This window comes from Carcharhinus amblyrhynchos, chromosome 5, assembly GCF_965287045.1.
Source record: "Carcharhinus amblyrhynchos chromosome 5, sCarAmb.v2.hapA, whole genome shotgun sequence".
In the NCBI taxonomy this organism is placed as follows: Eukaryota; Metazoa; Chordata; class Chondrichthyes; order Carcharhiniformes; family Carcharhinidae; genus Carcharhinus; species Carcharhinus amblyrhynchos.
The window spans coordinates 116424695-116443878 of record NC_137328.1 but is presented as its reverse complement, the minus strand read 5'-3'; the positions used below and the strand labels follow the sequence as shown (position 1 = coordinate 116443878).

The 19184-nt window shown below is 42.4% G+C and overlaps 1 protein-coding gene across 6 annotated transcripts in view; it reads right to left on the bottom strand.

Moving 5' to 3' along the window:
- fbxo8 (F-box protein 8) overlaps positions 1–19184 on the bottom strand; it is a 74932-nt gene that overhangs the window by 8829 nt on the left and 46919 nt on the right. For all 6 annotated transcript variants that reach the window (XM_080189458.1, XM_080189463.1, XM_080189462.1 and 3 more), the window contains 3 exons: positions 18221–18347; positions 8828–8946; positions 4363–4559 (listed from right to left, as the gene is read on the bottom strand). In XM_080189458.1, coding sequence (XP_080045584.1) covers positions 4363–4559; positions 8828–8946; positions 18221–18347 — 443 coding nt within the window. The remainder of the gene's footprint in view (positions 1–4362; positions 4560–8827; positions 8947–18220; positions 18348–19184) is intronic.

The following is a 19184-nucleotide window of genomic DNA, read 5'->3' as shown; positions in this document are numbered from 1 at the left end:
AGGCTGTGTATTCAAACTTTTTCTTTAAAACATTAAATAATTGATACTACTCTCAAAAATAGACACAAGGTAATACCACCAATAGTTTAAAATGATGGCATACACTAAAGCATAAATTAAAATAGTTTAGTATCCGAACCATGAGAAGCATTAAAATCTGGGTCCTTGATGTCAAGTGAAAGGCGAAGATGAGCGTCCTTAATATAAGTTTATTTATTAGTCATAAGTAAGGCTTACATTAACACTGCAACGAAGTTACTGCAAAATTCCCCTAGGCACCACACTCCAGCACCTATTCGGGTCAATATACCTAACCAACACGCCTTTCAGACTATGGGAGGAAACCAAAGCACCTGGAGGAAAGCCACGCAGACACAGGGAGAAGGTGTAAACTCCACACAGACTGTGACCCAAGCTGGAAATTTAACCCGGGTCCCTGGTGCTGTGAAGCAACAGTGCTAACCACTATGCTACCATGCCATTCAACACAGGACTCAATCGAATATAGCACCAAGACAGCAAACTAACTTGAGGTCAATAAGGGTTGAGGGAAAAACCTTAAGTGATCACAGGCATACAGAACAAACAGAAAGAGAGCTCAGTTTGCCAAAGGGTAATCATTGCAGCCCCAGAACATTGATGCAACATGTTGTCAGGACAGCGTCATTTGTTCAAACATCTTCCTTCAGATTGCTCACGAGCCCACTATGGGCTCCATTCATAGCTTCTCTGGCATCAAACAGCTCATATCAACCTGCAGTAGGAACATGGACTGAATGGGCACGCAACATTCATGTCAATACAATTCAGAACACAAATCAGGAAGCCTAGCAATCAGCTTTCTATTCTCACTTTTGGTGTCTTCTTTATTTGAAGGAAAACTGATGATAAACATTATGACAGATTAAGGCTAAATTTAGAATCCCTATAGTACAGAAAGAGGCCTTTTGGTCCATCGAGTCTGCACCGACCGTAATCGCACCCAGGCCCTACCCCCATATCCACCTATTAATCCCTCTAACCTATACATCTCGGGACACTAAGGGACAATTTTAGCATGGCCAATCAACCTAACCTGCACATCTTTGGACTGAGGGGAAACCGGAGTACCCGGAGGAAACCCATGCAGAGGAGAATGTGCAAACTCAGACAGTGACCCAAGCCGGGAATCGAACTCAGGTCCCTGGAGCTGTGAAGAGGCAGTGCTGTACCTCACGAGAGGTTATTGCAGAAGGTAAGGAGGCATGGAGTTGGGGGTAGGGTGTTAGCGTGGATAGAGGATTGGTTGTCAAATAGGAGGCAGAGAGTAGGGATTAATGGGTGCTATTCGGATTGGCGGTTGGTGACTAGTGGAGTGCCCCCAGGGGTCGGTGCTGGGGCCTCAGCTATTCACCATTTATATAGATGATCTGGAGGAGGGAACCGAGTGTATGGTGTTGAAATTTGCTGATGACACCAAGATTGGTGGAACAGCAAATTGCGTGGAGGGGTGTGGAGAGTCTGCAGAAGGATCTAGATAGGCTGGGCAAATGGGCCAGGAACTGGCAAATGGAATTTAATGTTGGCAAGTGCGAGGTGGTCCACTTTGGTAGGAATAATGGTAGGAAGGACTATTACTTACGGGGCCAAAAACTGCAGCAGGCGACGGTGCACAGGGACCTCAGGGTCCTTGTGCATGAGTCGCAAAAACCCAGCCTGCAGGTGCAGCAGGTGGTCAGGAAGGCGAATGGGATGCTGGCCTTCATAGCGAGGGGGATTGAATATAAAAGTAGGGAGGTCTTGCTGCAGCTGTATAGGGCATTGGTGAGGCCGCAGCTGGAGTACGTGTGCAGTTTTGGTCGTCGTACTTACGCAAGGATATTTTGGCCTTGGAGGGAGTGCAGAGGAGGTTTACTAGGCTGATACCAGAGTTGAGGGGGTTGAACTATGGGGAGAGGCTGAATAAACTAGGCTTGTACGCGTTAGAGTTTAGAAGAATGAGGGGAGATCTCATTGAGACGTATTAAGATGATGAATGGGATGGATAGGATAGAGGTGGAGAGGCTCTTCCCGCTCAGAAAGGACAGTAGGACTAGGGGGCACAGCCTCAAGATAAAGGGGGGGGTGGTTTAGAACGGAGTTGAGGAGAAACTTCTTCACTCAAAAGGGTGGTGAATCTCTGGAATTCTCTGCCTGTTGAGGTGGTGGAGGCTGCCTTGCTAAATATTTTTAAGATGCGGGTTGATGGGTTTTTGATAAGCGAGGGGATTAAGGGTTATGGGGAGAGGGTGGGAATGTGGAACTGAGACACGACAGATCAGCCATGATCTTATTGAATGGCGGGGCAGGCTCGAAGGGCTGGATGGCCTACTCCTGCTCCTATTTCTTACGTTCTTATGTAACCACTGTACTACCGTGCCGCCCAACTGTTGCAATATTAAAAATATGAAATAGAAAGCACGCTGTCCAGGCTAGATTTAAACTCTAATTTTAATTGCACTGACAGTGGATGAACTGGCTGTTCCACATGAGGTTTCGAAGCTTTATCAATTAATGAAAAGCTCACAATATTGTTCAGTTTCTCAATTTCATAAGTATGAAATCGCTCTTCCCATTGATAGTTTTAAGAAATAGTTTAGTCAACAAATTGTTTTTAAACACAGCAATTTTAAAAAATTATTTCATGGGATGAGAGCGCTGGCTAGGCCAACATTTGTTGCCCATCCTTAACTGCCCTGATCGAATGGCTTACCAGGCAATTTCAGGGCATTTAAGAGCCAACCAAATTGCTGTGGATGGACGATGGACATTCATCATTATTATAATAAAAGCAAAATTCTTAAGTAGAATCATGGCTCCCTATTAACAAATTAATCCTATGACTTTAATTGAGCTAGCACCTTTCAGGCTTCCACATGAAGGACAGAAGCTTCTGAGACATCCACTCAAAATTTCTTGATAAGCTGCCCACTTTATGCAAGACCATACCGGTGGCCCAGGCCCGAGATCTCTCACCATATTCCCTATGAATTTAACTTCTCAGTGATGTTCACTCCTTACTATTTTAAGTTGATCAAGCATTCTCTCATCAATAAGCCATACTCAAATGTAACAAACTATAATCAGTCTGTTCGTTTGATTTGAGTTTTAACAGACAATAATAAACTTGATCAAGTAATGCTATTCCCACATCTCTCTTTTATTCATTCTTGGGACATAGCTGTCATTGGCTGGGCCAGCATTTATTGCCCATCCCTAATTCCCCTTGTTCAGAGCGGCAGTTGAGAGTCAACCACATTGCTGTAGCTCTGGAGTCACATGTAGGCCAGACTGGGCCAAAGATGACAGATTTCCTTTCCTAAAATGACATTAGTGAACCAGATAGATCTTTCCAACAACTGACAATGGTTTCATGGTCATGAATAGATTCTTAATTCCAGACTTTTTTTAAAAAATTGAATTCAAAATTCACCATCTGCCGTGATGGGATTTGAACGCTGGTCCCCAGAACATGAGCTGAGTTTCTGGATTAATAGTCCAGCAATAATACCACCAAGTCACTGCCTTCCCATCATCTGCAATGATGTGAAGAAATTCTGGTTGTGCATTACCAGGAAGTGGGAACATAATTCCAGCCGTTAAGCCTGATCAGGTTTCCAAATGCACTAAAACCAACCCTCCTATTAAATTCAGCTTGATATTGTGTGGTGTGCAATTATTGGGCACTTGCACAAGCGATTTATAAATTTACTTAAGGAACTTTTGAGTGTTGCCTACAACATCTGCACTCAACACACTCAACTTCTATCCAGCGGGAGCATTTCTCCCTAATTGAAGGGTTCTGAGCCTAATATAAGTGCGTGGAAGTCTCCCCGGGGGCAGAATGAAGAATGCAACACCACTTGGGCATTGGTAACTGACCGGTTAGTGCACTCTACCCAGAGTAAGAATCAGGTTACACATTTGAGTTGCCTATGCAGTTGCTTATTTAGTGTGAGTTGTGCTATTGTTGGTATATTTAAAGATTAAATTGTTAGAATGCTTAATCACTCAGTTCTAGCCTTGAAAAAAAATATGCAAGCATCATGATCAGCTTATAAGGTAAGGCTGAACAAAAGTAAAGCAACAAGCTTTAGAGATTTCTCCTCATTTCTGAGAGATTGCAAAATGTCATCGTCATCCTGCACTCTTGCACATTCTTTTCTTTCTTTAATGTATTGCTGGTCCAAACTCCAAAAATACTCGAAGGCAACAAAGAGCTGGCAGGATCATGTTTATACAATCTCTGCAGGAATTCAAGTTAAGTTCTTTGGCCCTGGCCTTTGCAAATTCTAGTGGAGCTCTACATGCTAAGGAAGGCTGTAAAAGGTCAAAGGTTATTACCTGGGCTTAAGCCAAGATCTCTGGTAACAGCAGGGTTACAAGCACAGAATCGTTGCGAAAATTTGGTGATTAGAGTCTCCAGGTACTCGCCACGTTCTTCAGGAGCATGGATGTGCCGAAAGAACTCTCTTAGTGCATTAGGTAGGAACTGATTGCTGAAATTGTGCAGCGTCACAAGCTCATCTAACACGTCCCTCCTACAGAAAGTAAATGGTTGCAGCGGTAAGAGAAACATTTATTGCTTTTGTGATTTAGGCTCACAAAAGTAAATCATTTATACTTCCATCAGCTCAGACAATTGCTGGCACCAGGCTGGAGCGCTGGCTGGCCGAGTTAGCAAAATAAAAAAAAAAGAGACGCTCAGAGAGAATTCCAGGTAGAGAAAGTAGAAGAGCCTGTGAGCATTAGAGAGGAAAAAAATTTAAGCATGTGCATAACTACTGCTGAAGTCACTGAAGGCATGGTCGTGGGAATAAGAATAAGCCCTTCAGCCCCTTGTGCCTGCTGTACCATTCAGTTAGATCATGGCTGGTTTGCCTTGTCACTCCAATTAGCTGCATGGGTTCCAGAAAACTTAATACCTTTGTTAACAAAAATCTATCACACTCAATGGCAAAATTTATAACCAACCTGCCGCTTGAAAGTGACCTCCAGATTTCTGCTCCTCTTTTTGTGAAGGAGCACTTTCTGACATTCTCCTCGAACATACTAACTCTAACTTATGCACATGCTTAAGTTCTCCTCAGTCTCATCAGAACAACATGGAAAATGCATGTCAGGTTTGAAGCCTGGTGGGAAATAACAGAACTTTATAACAAGAGTGACAAAGAGTAGAGGATGAATTTCAGAAGTGCTGAAATATTGGTGTCCTGGGGACGGCTGCTGCTCCTGAGTGAGAGGGACACAATGTGCGGATGAGCTGATTATATGCTCACACCAAGATGAAAAGCACCAAGAATATGGAGAAATCAGTTTGCAGACTCTTCTGACAAACTTTATGGAAGTCTTCCAGTGTGGGGGAAACAAATGACGTTAACAAACTTTATACAGAGCTGAAAAAGCCAGAAGGTGCTAAGTCTGAGGGAAAGGCTTTATTTGATGGAAAAAATGATCACAAGAAAAATGTCAGAATGATTCAAAGGGGAAAGACGACACTTTCAGGACTGCGCCAACTCACTAGTGTAAGGAATATATCAAGAATAGGGCAAATCACCATTCTGACTTGGAAATATATCACTGTTCCTTTGCAGCCCCTGGGTTAAAATCCTGGAATTCCCTTCCTGATGGTACTGTGGGTTAACCTACAGCAGTTGAACTGCAGGGATTCAAAAAGGCAGCGCACCACCACCTTTTCAAGGTCAACTAGGGATGGGCAATAAATGCTGACTAGCTAGCGACACCCATGTCGCAAGAATGAATTAAAAAAAGTGCAACAGAAACAATTAAAGCAGAGAGCCTGAAACAGAAAAAAAGGAAGATGAAAACCTTTCAAGGATCTCAAAATATGCAAGATGTTTGAACGCAAGGAACAGAAGAATGAATGGTTCCTAAAGGGGGTGTACGCTAATGACAAGGAGGTGAAGATGGTAGAAAAGGTTGTACAATCTGGTAGAGAAAGAAGTAGAGATGAAGATTGAGGTTTTTTTAAACACTGATGTTTTTTGATAAATTGTGGAAACTATTAGATAGAGAGATATATGAATGGACATGGAAGAGTTTATGAAGCTAATTCCAAGTTAACACTTCAAAATGGTGTTCCAAACTAGAATGGACTCGATCTGGCACAGAACCAGAGACCAGATGATTTTAGCATGTGGAAATTTGGATATCAACTGGTACCACAAAATGATCAATATTGAAGGGTAGAATGGTTTGTGTGCAGCAAAACTATCGAAAGTGAATGTTATTATAAGGGCAGAGGATCAATAGTTACAGGAGACATAGGCCTTAGCTGGAAAAATACCACATGGAACACTGAAGCTGAAGTTATGAGACGGTGTTTACAAATATTTTAAATAGAAGAGTGACGATGGCACACAATATGACGGTGAGTAGTTTTATTACTGCAAATTAACTCAAGCATAAAAGTTGTTAAAATCAAAACTTGTACACAATGTTCTGATCTCACTGCCATCATTTCTTATCCCAATTTAGAATATCTCTACTACTATAATTAGCATTTCAGTATTACAATTTACAAGCTGAAAACCTAAAAACTGCCAAGACAAGTATTCTCCCAGGGTACAGCTTGTATCAATGGATGCAAAACGTGATTTAAATCCACTCAAAGCCGCAAAGGATTTGTCCGGTGACGTGCTGAGCCATACAGTCCAGGAAATTTCCAGGTTCAATTTCTGCTGTTGAGATAACCACTGGCTGGGTGCTACAAAATGGCCTCAGTGTGCCTGTTTGAAAAATTGACCAGGTTTATTTATCCTGGCTGGTGTTCAGCTAATTTTAATTAAGTCACTGAGCATGCACTGACACACATGCAAGTGCGTGCACCAATGATGACAAGCAAGAACAGAATCAAATTTAGTGTGATGCCTCTGCAGTCAACAGCCCGATTTCCTACACACTTGTCAAGGCAAGAGTAACATCACTAGGACAAGACGCTGGAGTAGAAATCGTGAAGCTGCATCATAAGAAGGTGGTGTGTAGGAGACAATTGGTGAACAGGGATGGGTGGAGAGGGAGAAGAAAATAAAGGATTATCTAGAACACTCAGTAATGATAGAGCAATGTAGTTTGAGGACTGGATTACAAAAAAAACAAGAGCTTGTGAACTTTCAAGAGAGGTTACAAAAGATCATTCACAAAAAAGTTGCCAATGAAAGCTATTTTTTTCAGCAGCAGATATGAGCAATAATCAAAGAAATGCATGACCAACAGTTTTACATAATCATACAGATTTTTATCTTTTAAATTGTCTTTAAAGGTAAGTTATATTAATAGATTGTGTACGCTTGTGGTTTTTGAACGATAAATAAAAGTGCCTGGCTTTTAGTAAATTTGTTTTATATTTAACTTTCCAGTGCTTTGATTTTCACATTTTACCCTGAAGTCCAGAGAACATGCTTGAAAGAACACAACATGAATGGTTCAGAAAATAAACATATTTGAAAGCCAAGGCGTGTAACCAGTTCAACAAATTTGAAACTTATATTTTTATATACACTAGTTTTATAAAAAATATGGCTACTGTAGCTCAGAGTGACAATACCCAAGCCTAAGATGGAAGTCTAAAACAAAACGTTAGAGACTTATCTTTCCTTTATAGAACAAAGAACAAAAACAGCCTGGGAAACAGGCCCTTCGGCCCAACGAGCCTGCGCCGCCATTTTAACATTACCAGTCCCCCCTCCACCCATGGCCCTTATCTATGCTTATGGCATTCCACATTGAGGGAAACTAACTTAGGGACAATTTATTACCTCCAATCAGCCTAATAGCACATCTTTGGGGTGTGGGAGGAAACCGGAGCATCCAGAGAAAACCCACACAAGCACGGGGAGAATGCGCAAACTCCCACAGACACTGGCTCAAATCCATGTGTCTGCACAGCAAACAGTGATAGTCACTGAGCTGTCGTGTTGCCCAGCATCCTTTATAGAGGTGAAAAGTTATAAAATTGTAATGCTCCAACCCAGTCACATTCTGTAAAGGCTGACCAGTTTTTACCCCCCAGTTTTGTCCCTCTTAATTCTGTCCATTAATACCAGGGATCAGCCTCACGCTTTTGCCTTAAAAAAAAATTCTTGGGATGTAGGAGTCACTGGCAAGGCTGCCATTTACTGTCTATCCCCAATTGTTGAGGAGGCGATGGAGGGTCTTCTTCCTGAATCACTCCTGTATAGTAGTTTGTTATGATTAAGTGACTCACATTGCCTGTCTTCACCCCTCTAACAGCTCACACGCTGTTAAAACTCTCTTTCGTGCATTTGTTACCTATTGATTCAACCATGTGCACTCCTGGCACATCCAACATTCTATCTTCACAAACTGGAGGTCGTCCAAAACGCAGCTGTCCATGCCTTGTAGCAGGTTCCCATACCACACACGTTTATTAATTTATATTGACTCCCAGACAAACAACGTCTTAAAGTTCTCATCTTTGTTTTCAAATCCTGCGATGGCCTGTCCCCTCCCTATCTCTGTAATCTCCTCCAGATATCTCTGCTCCTCAAATTACGACTTCTTGTGCATTCCCAATCATAACTACTTCCCATTAGCGGCCAAGTCTTCAGTTTCCTAGACACCATACCCTTCTACCTTGCTTTCCTCCTTAAAACCTCTTTTTTGACCAACCTTTTGGTCATCTGACCCAATACATGGCCCAGTGTCATACATTCCTTTACAATGCTTCTGTGAAGCATCTTGAGATGTTTCATTACATCATATAAAAGTTGTCGTTAATTCTGAATAATTTCTGATTTGGGATCAAATATATTTGTAAGAATGTTACCTGTCATCTAAATAAATTCGAAGTTTCTTCCAATTTAGTGTTCTTGTGTAGAAAATAAACTTTGCAATTTCCTTCGGAACATTGTCCAGTATGCCTTTGCGAAAAATGTAGCCTATCCCCTATAAGGAAATATATATTCTGTAATATATGTGATTAGACATTATAAAACTTACAACATTTCTCTTAATAAGATCAGTACACTTTGGTTAAAAGCAGCAGAGTTGTGTTCAGCAACACCCATGAATTAAGCAAAATCGAAAAAAGTGCGTAGGTGGGATCAGCAAATCTACAAACAAGATTTATTTGGAGCACAGCATCAAGACCACAACATCCTTAGCTTCTGTGTAGAGGTAATAACAATTAGATAGCTGCCTTGGAATTAAGCCTAAGAAGAACCCATATGTTCACCTGGGATGTTATGCTGCACAGGTAGGATGCACAGACACAGACGATGATGATGAAATGCTGCTTGGAACGTGTTGGCTTCTGAACTGAGAAACATTACAATATCATGCTAAAGGAGTGTAAAGCCAGGGATGAGAAATACAAAGTTAAATAAATCACTATGAGGAAATTCTAACTTGGCCATAAGTAGAAATACATTTTTTCTTCTTTCATCAACTTGGTGCAGTAATAAATGTCACCTCTGCACCAGAAAGTTTGGGTTCAAATTAACTCCAATATAATCTAGGTTGACATTTCAGTACTGTACTCAGGGAATAACACGCTAAAATCTAGGTCAGAGACTCCAAGGTAATTTATGAAATCAGCCTTGACCACAGCCTAGATCAGCCTATATTTAACTTTCCAGTGCTTTGATTTTCACATTTTACTCTGAGGTTCTGAAAACACCCTTAAAAGAACACAACATGAATGGCTCAGAAAATAAACATATTTGAAAGCCAAGGTGTGGAATCATTTCAACAAATTTGTAGCTTATATATTTATACCGGCCAGTTTTATAAAAATCCGGGTTCTTACGTGGCTACTGTGGCTCAAAGCGACAACACCCAAACCCAAGATGGAAGTCCAAAATGTCAGAGACTTATCTTTCCTTTATAGAGGTGAATAAGGTATAAAATTGTAACGCTCCACCCCAGTCACATTCTGTAAAGGCTGACCAGTTTTTACCCCACAGTTTTGCCCCCTCAATTCTGTCAAGATTTGCACTTTGAATTTGGCTACAATAAGCATGAAGTGTGTTATTTCAAGTATAATTCAAACGACCCACCTCAGAGCTTTTATCAAACAGAGTTTATTTAAGGATACAGTTAACACAAAGAAACTTAGTAATAACTTCTACCCATTTCAAACAAGAAAAAAAAAACCATGATATTAATAAGAACATAAGAAATAGGAGCAGGAGTAGGCCATCCAGCCCTTCGAGCTTGCCCCACCATTCAATAAGATCATGGCTGATCTGTCGTGGCTCAGTTCCACATTCCCGCCCTCTCCCCATAACCCTTAATCCCCTCGCTTATCAAAAACCCATCAACCCGCGTCTTAAAAATATTTAGTGAGGCAGCCTCCACCACTTCAACGGGCAGAGAATTCCAGAGATTCACCACCCTTTGAGTGAAGAAGTTCCTCCTCAACTCCGTTCTAAACTGCCCCCCCCGCCTTTATCTTGAGGCTGTGCCCCCTAGTCCTACTGTCCTTTCTGAGCAGGAAGAGTCTCTCCACCTCTATCCCATCCATCATCTTATATGTCTCAATGAGATCTACATAAGAACATAAGAACATAAGAACATAAGAAATAGGAGCAGGAGTAGGCCATCTAGCCCTTCGAGCCTGCCCCGCCATTCAATAAGATCATGGCTGATCTGTCGTGGCTCAGTTCCACTTTCCCGCCCTCTTCCCATAACCCTCAATCCCTTCTCTTATCAAAAACCCATCAACCCGCTTCTTAAAAATATTTAGCGAGGCAGCCTCCACCACTTCAACGGGCAGAGAATTCCAGAGATTCACCACCCTTTGAGTGAAGAAGTTCCTCCTCAACTCCGTTCTAAACCGCCTCCCCTTTATCTTGAGGCTGTGCCCCCTAGTCCTACTGTCTTTTTTGAGCGGGAAGAGTCTCTCCACCTCTATCCTATCCATCCCATTCATCTCCCCTCATTCTTCTAAACTCTAACGAGTACAAGCCTAGTTTATTCAGCCTCTCCTCATAGCTCAATCCCCTCAACTCCGACATCAGCCTAGTAAACCTCCTCTGCACTCCCTCCAAGGCCAAAATATCCTTGCGTAAGTGCGGCGACCAAAACTGCACACAGTACTCCAGCTGCAGCCTCACCAGTGCCCTGTAGAGCTGCAGCAAGACCTCCCTACTTTTATATTCAATCCCCCTCGCTATGAAGGCCAGCATCCCATTCGCCTTCCTGACCACCTGCTGCACCTGCAGGCTGGGTTTTTGCGACTCATGCACAAGGACCCCGAGGTCCCTCTGCACTGTCACCTGCTGCAGTTTTTCGCCACGTAAGTAATAGTCCTTCCTTCCATTATTCCTATTGTCTGAACCTTAACTAAATGCACTGTTCCAGTACAATAAATTCCTGAGAAACATACACCTGTAACAGGTTTAGCAAAGAAAATAAGAATGCTCACATGATTTTGGAACTTAGTCCTTTGGTTGGAGAATTGGAACTGACTTCCCAGCCTTGGCGAAAAACTGCAGCAGGCGACGGTGCAGAGGGACCTCGGGGTCCTTGTGCATGAGTCACAAAAACCCAGCCTGCAGGTGCAGCAGGTGGTCAGGAAGGCTAATGGGATGCTGGCCTTCATAGGGGGATTGAATATAAAAGTAGGGAGGTCTTGCTGCGGCTGTATCGGGCATTGGTGAGGCTGCAGCTGGGAGTACTCTGTGCAGTTTTGGTCGCCGTACTTATGCAAGGATATTTTGGCCTTGGAGGGAGTGCAGAGGAGGTTTACTAGGCTGATACCGGATTGAGGGGGTTGAGCTATGAGGAGAGGCTGAATAAACTAGGCTTGTACTCGTTAGAGTTTAGAAGAATGAGGGGAGATCTCATTGAGACGTATATGATGATGAATGGGATGGATAGGATAGAGGTGGAGAGACTCTTCCCGCTCAGAAAGGACAGGAGGACTAGGGGGCACAGCCTCAAGATAAAGGGGGGGGCGGTTTAGAACGGAGTTGAGGAGGAACTTCTTCACTCAAAGGGTGGTGAATCTCTGGAATTCTCTGCCCGTTGAGGTGGTGGAGGCTGCCTCGCTAAATATTTTTAAGACGCGGGTTGATGGGTTTTTGATAAGCAAAGGGATTAAGGGTTATGGGGAGAGGGCGGGAATGTGGAACTGAGACACGACAGATCAGCCATGATCTTATTGAATGGCGGGGCAGGCTCGAAGGGCTGGATGGCCTACTCCTGCTCCTATTTCTTATGTTCTTATGTTCTTTCAACCTCCAGCAGACCTTGAGGTACAAATAAAGCCACTGCTGGCCTCTAGCTTTTAGCCAAACTACTGCAAGAGACAGAGGCAATCCTTACCTCTAGTTATTAGCTAATAAACTACCACCAGCAGAATTTTCACTAGAGGGGCAAGAAAACCTGCTTCCATTTTGCTTCTAAAAAAACAACAGCTAGCAGCCAAAGTAAAAGAACTCTCGTCACCTGACCTGTCAATCATTCTTCTCCCTAACAATTCGAAAGGGTTGTAAACTCATAGAACTCAAGGACATCACATTAGGCCCAGATTAAAAATAAACAAAACTCATTTGGTCAGCAATAAAATGACATTTAATCAGGTAGGTCGGTGCCAATAATAAAAAAGGTTTGCTTATAAACTGCAGATAACATGATTAAAAAATACATTTCTTAACGGCACAGTACCATCATGTACATGGCTGGAAATGACGATTTTCTGCATGATATATTAAATCGATTTGTCTGTTCAGATAAATGTATGTGATCTCATATTCTTCAAAGGGTAGAGAGATCTTCAGGTCTCCTAGCAAATATCCCTCAACCAACATCACCAAAGTGGAATAACTGGGCTTCCTGCTCCTTGCGATTTGTGAAATATTGCTAAACACAAGCTGGCCACTCCATCTGCCCAAAGAACAGACAAGATCCTTCAAAGGTGATCCACTGTCTTGAGGGATTAGAGCGGCCAAAGGCAAAAAGGTCTGAATTTATTTTGTGAGAACAAATTATGTACACATAACACAAAACAGCAAAAGTCATTGCAGTGTGAAGGGCAGGAAAATTGTGGCATTTTTATGATCTGTGGTGAGATGCACATGCTTCTAGCCCATGGAAATGGGGGGAAATTATAAAAGTATCATGAGAAGAATGCAGTTGGGCAAACAGCTACCTGAGCTATCGAATTACCTCTTTATAAAGGAGCAAGATATGAACTCTACCAAAGCATCAGTAATACCTGAGGGTGAGAGGAGGACAAAGAGGCCAAGGGATAGAGGGGGAGAGACAGAGAGAATGTGGGTCCACAGAATGTGAAAGGGCTTGATGGTTGGTGGAGGTGGGCACTGGGAAGAGTGTGAGAGTTTATTGGGGTTGCTGTCCATTAATTGCAATGTAAGCACCATAGCATGTCTCCCAATGAGTGCCATGTCCAAATCAATGTGGAAGGACAGGCCTGGGATTTTAGGAATGGGCACGGAGCAGAATTGAAATAATGCACCTTCTTCCTCCCTCCCTAATTGCACCCCCACTTCCCCCAACCTTTTAACTAGGAAGGTGGTAAGGGATCAGTAAGAGAATTATAGATTGGTGACATAATTGGGATGAGTTTCCAGATAATGAGTACAGCGATGACTGGATTTGGAGTAGCTGGAGACCATGCATGGCCAATGATCCAGCTAAGTTACAACAAAATTCATATATTAACAGAATATCTTTGACATTTCTTTTCAATATGATTGAACTCAGGGATTCCAGTGCATAGCCAACTGGATCCATTATCAACATGACAAGTGATCATGTGAAACATGAGTCTGGCTTACACTTTGCAATTCACTATTGGGATGTGTAGCATTCTTACTGATGTTGAAAGAAGGCATTGTCACAGCTTTGCTCCCGAATACTTTGTGTTGTTGCTGAGGCCAGAGAATGACGCTCCATTTTCTATCTTGGGGACCAAGTGCGGTGGTGGGTGGCTTTTGTGATCTGTTTCTCAGGAACTCGCACCAATTTCATGTTCAGGAGTTAATTATGTACCGGTCGGAAACTCTCTGAATCACAGGGTGGGGGCAGGAACAGATTCTACCCAAGGGATGGCTCCGGGAGATCCACCAGCCCAATGGCTTGGGAGCTAGTAGCAAAGGAGGACAGCTCGTCAGGCACCAACCCAAGAAATGCCACCCAATGCAAGAGGTGGATGAATAATCTTATCCACTGCACCAGGGTAACCTTCAGTTCACTCCAATTTCACATTCTGATAATGGAATCATGCAAGGATTACGCTGTCAGGGACCTCTTGCAATATTTGCGGCAGACACAAGCCAATTGTTTCTCAATGCTTTATCACCAGACACTCATCTAGCATGCTGCCCAAATTCCATTCTCATCTTTTACTGGGGAGACTCAGCACATACAGTTGGCATGCATGCTTCTCAATCTCTGCTCCATTCCTTCTTATCACATTCCATCCAATTGCTTTCATGCAGGCCAAACTTTCCCAAAGCATGAGGGAGAGATCCCAGACCACAGCGCTCTCAAACTCGAGGAGCCTGCCGCCGAGTTGGTGGGCAGAGGGACAGAGATCGCTCTTGTGGGGATGGTAAGGTCAATCTCTCCCAGTAAACCAGAACAGATAAGCCCTCCATGAGATGATCACATGATTGTCAGCAAGTGACACAAAGTTCCATTCAGCCTGTTCATGAACTAAGTCAATTTTCACTTTCTTACAGCCAGCAACAGGTCCAGAGCAGAACAGCCAAATGTGCCACAGCCCACTTCAGAGGAGAATGTGGAAAATCCATTTGAAGGTGGCTGTTACTCTGTTTGCCTGCATATATACATGTACACCCTGGTAGGTTCTAGGTCTAGATTAGGCTCAGGTCACTTTCTGGGAAACACCTCACTGCCACATCACCACTTCAGGCTGAGGCAGTGACGGTCCAGGTCTCTCTCACTCTCAGTACAGCTGGAGATCAGACACCCGCCGAATCCAAGCCAGATGAGGATCCTCTGGAAATGACCATTTCACACATGCTGGAGATACAACAACAGGTGGCAGGGTGAAAAGTCATCATGGTAATAATCAGTCAATATGATAATATCAGAGTGAGGCAGGTTGAATGGGCTACCTGTTCCGAGCAATTCTTTCAGTAGCAATATGTACTGAAAGACAGTGCAATATTGCTTGTGCTGATATAAAATGTCCCATAGAACATAACACCCAAAAGATCTCACCATCTGGTTCAAATGTGCAAGTGACATGTCCTGGTTGATTACCACCAGCTCTTTATTTTACCCAGTATTAAAAACAGAAATAAAACAAACTATGCAGCATAATTGCAGAGCTTTTCTTTGCTTCAATACTAACTCACCCACAGTTCCAGTTTCAAATTGTTGTCCGTTGTACCTTCTGATCAAAATTTGGCTCCATTAATGGACCTCCATCCCCCCCAGGCATGGAACAATGGAAAAAGAAAAAGTCTTCAAGTGGCATCCCAGGAATATGATATTGGTCACTGCATGGAACCTTATCAATTGGAGTTAAAGCAAGATCTGGATAGCAGGATGCAACATGGGATACAAACCACTGCCCTAAAACTATAAATTCTTTCCATTAAACAGCTCATGTTGACTGGAACTGGGGGCCACATATTTTTCCAAGAGTCAAGTCTTCCTTTTCTTCATACATTTGTGGAATGTGTGTGTCACTGGCTGACCAGCATTTATTGCATGTTAACAGCAGTCCTAAGTACAAACATTTTGGTAAAATTTAAAATATTGCAATATTTCTTTCAAGAGCTGTTAGCAACCGTGATGACTTCTGACAGACAGCAATCTGAGCGTTCGAGTGTGGGAATTAAATCTCTCAAATTGTAAATCCATTCTAGCCACTTTGCAAGTCAATAGCTTAATTTCTTAGCTGAGGGTCCTTTCAAATGATCAAAGCATTCTGTGCAGAAAAAGCGCATTAACTTATGATTCATGTCCACTATGTACTGTACAGCTTGCAATGACTATCCTACTGAAGAAACTACATCCAATTAGGACATCTTAATTGGCATTATTCACACACAGGTATTTCAACTGCTTTAATGCACCAATGGTTCAATCCATCAGCAATTCTTTCTGATGGTTAAAGAATAAAGCTGTATTTTCAGTGACTAACCACCTCCTCTCCCAAACCAACAGCAGCAGAGGGGAATGTTAAAAAAAATAATTTATTCAATACCACATTCTTCAGTAAAAGTAAAACCTTCAAAACCACAACCACCACATTTTGGAAGGGCTATTCACGAATCCAAGTGGCCCAGTTTCAGTTCCTGATTGAGTGGTACATGGCATCATTTTGCAACACTGGAGTAGGAGCCAAGTATAGAACAAAGACAAAAAAAATCAGAAACAAGTTAACTCTGTATAAGACGAAATGAAATAAAAAGTGCTGGGAAATATCAGCAGGGCTGGCAGCATCTGTCATGTGTTGAGCCCAAAATGACTCATCCACTAAGAAGAGTTGTATTGAACTCAAAACATTAACTCTTTTTTGCCTCTGGAAGCGTGATAGAAACAAGATACAAAATTGTGACTGACAGTTAAGTACTGACTGCGACAGCAAACCATCACTTCATCAACACTAATTTTACTCTGGGGTTGGGCACAAGAATACACAGGATTACCACACAAAATATAAGCTTTCCGCCTGCAGAGGGAGCAATACAGTCAATAGTAAAGTGCGGTAAGGAGGAGGCACCAATCTAAAAAACTCATTTAAACTGATAAACTTCTTTGACCTCTTGGATGTTCAGTTCAACTTACAAGTTCTGTATTATGAGCTTCTCAAATTTCTCAGGAACATCACTCCACATTTGAGAGAAACAGAATTCTAAGCCAAAAACTGCATAATAAATGAATAGTGGCATATTGCAAGGGCTGAAATGCATTTTCACTGCAATTTTAATGCTGTAAAATGTTCGTTCGACATAAACTTGCCCTTTAAATAGCATTCATGAAATCAAAACATCAGATAAAAGAAATATGGTTTCAGCTATATAGTAAAGAATCCAGCTGTTACAGCATTTTGGAGGGATATTTAACTCTTGCGACAGGACTTCAGTGAAGAAAAGGAGCCTAGCAAATTGAGTGGCAGCAGCAATCCCTGGAATGAGCAGACCCTAAATAGACCAGATATGGGCCCTGGGTCTCACTTACAGGAAAGGCACTCTCATGTAGTTCATCAGCAAAGGAAACATTATCTTTGGCTGCTGTGGTGTTAGTAAGCAGGTCAGGAGAGATGGGAAAGCAGTCAGGAGGGAGGGCTGCAATTGGAATATTTGATCCAGAAAGGGCTGAGTGGGAGCGCAACAGTGTTTCGCGCCACAGTGAATCCTAGAGGAGTACTCCTGCATCTCCTAGCTCCACTTATAAGTCACCACTTACTCTTATAATGGCAACCATCATCAGGCCCTTGAGTGACATAAAAGTGAGGCCATGGACAGGACTTTTTAGATGGTGGGATTTCTCACCCCCTCGCCTGAAAAGTTGGCAGGGGTACAGCCCCACGCACATTTAATGCTCTGAAGAGTGTGGTCCCTCCAGCATTAATGGCCAGTACTGGATACAAGCTGTTCACAGATTTCAAAGTCTCGAGTCCAGGAGCAAGTAAGCGCAGGGGCTCTCATGGCAAGGGAAGAAAGTGAGGCCCGGGGGGGGGGGGGGGGGGGGGGGGGGTGGAAAACGGGCCCACTATTGGGCCTTTCTCACTCCACGCAAAATTGCAGATCGAAGGTAGGTGAGAAAGCCACTTAAGGAATTTTATGGCTCCCATATCTCCCCTGACCTTGCCTGATAAGCTGTTGGTGGAGGAGGAATATAAATTTTTGCCCCATGCTTTTCTGATTAAAGCTGGCTTCTTCAGGACAGCTGAATTTTGCAATGGGCCTTCAAACAAGTCTTTTATTTGTACGTGGAAACAATTTATATTGTTTTTGGCAAAAGCCCTGGATCTTTTCTGCCTTTACCAGTTTGAGATTGAATGTTTCCAACATGTGCTTGGTTCATTTTGCTGTTGAGTTTCTAGGACGTTATATGAGACTCGGTAAAATAACAGATTACATATAAACCAGTGATGCTCTGGTAGTTTACTCAAGTGCAAGAGGTGCTGTGGATTACAAATAGAAATCTTCACAATGTCATCGTGAAGTGTTACACTGTCTTGCAACATGGGCATACAGCATTTAATTACCTCATGTGGATTAGCATTGAACGTAAGGCTGCCTTCATCTAGTTGCATGTAGAGTTTCCTGTAGTTAAAATTTGAAGGATGGTCTCTATAGTAAATGGAACAGTGACCCCAGGTGGACTTGCACAACCTGAAACAAAATCCATGCTACCGGTTGATATTATGTCAACACATGCTTTTCACTCATCACTTTTATATGGTCTTATGAAGCAGAGTTCCCTATCTGAATTTGCAGATTCAATGCTAATATAAAGCTGCAACTATTTTATGGATCTTCCATTAGAATGACTGGAAATCCATGTAACATTAACAGGCTTCATTGCAAAAAGACGAATTTGCCTCCATTTTCAGACATTCATTAATATTCATCATTAAGATGCATTATATTACAAGTCAAAATCCTCAAGTTAAAATGTAAAACTTTACATTAAATATTCAGTAATATGAACATAAAACATTTAATGACATTGTTGTAGCAATCTAAAACTAATCTCATCGCACAAAGCCAAATGGGCCCGATTTTAACTTTGTTGGAAGTGGGTGGGTTAGAATCGGGATCAAACTCTTTGATATTATTGCCCCATGGCAGGTGTAATGATCAGGTGCATTTAAAAAATACCTGGAACATGACCCCAACCTCCTCCACATACCTGCTACCATCTTTTACAGGTTGTAGATATTAGTCCAAAGATGTGCAAGTTAGGTGGATTGGCCATGTTGAATTGACCCTTAGTGTCCCAAGTTGCGTAGGTTAGGCGGATTAGCCGTGCTAAGTGTGTGGAGTTACAGGGATAAGACAGGGGAAGAGGCCCTGGGTGAAATGCTCTTTTAGACAGTTGGCACAGAGTCAATGTGTTGAATGGCCTCTTCTGCATTGAAGGGATTCTATAATCAGAACATTGCACCAAGGAAAAGGGGGATAATCAATTAATATAATAAAAATGGTGTTCCTGTAGCACAACTGGGT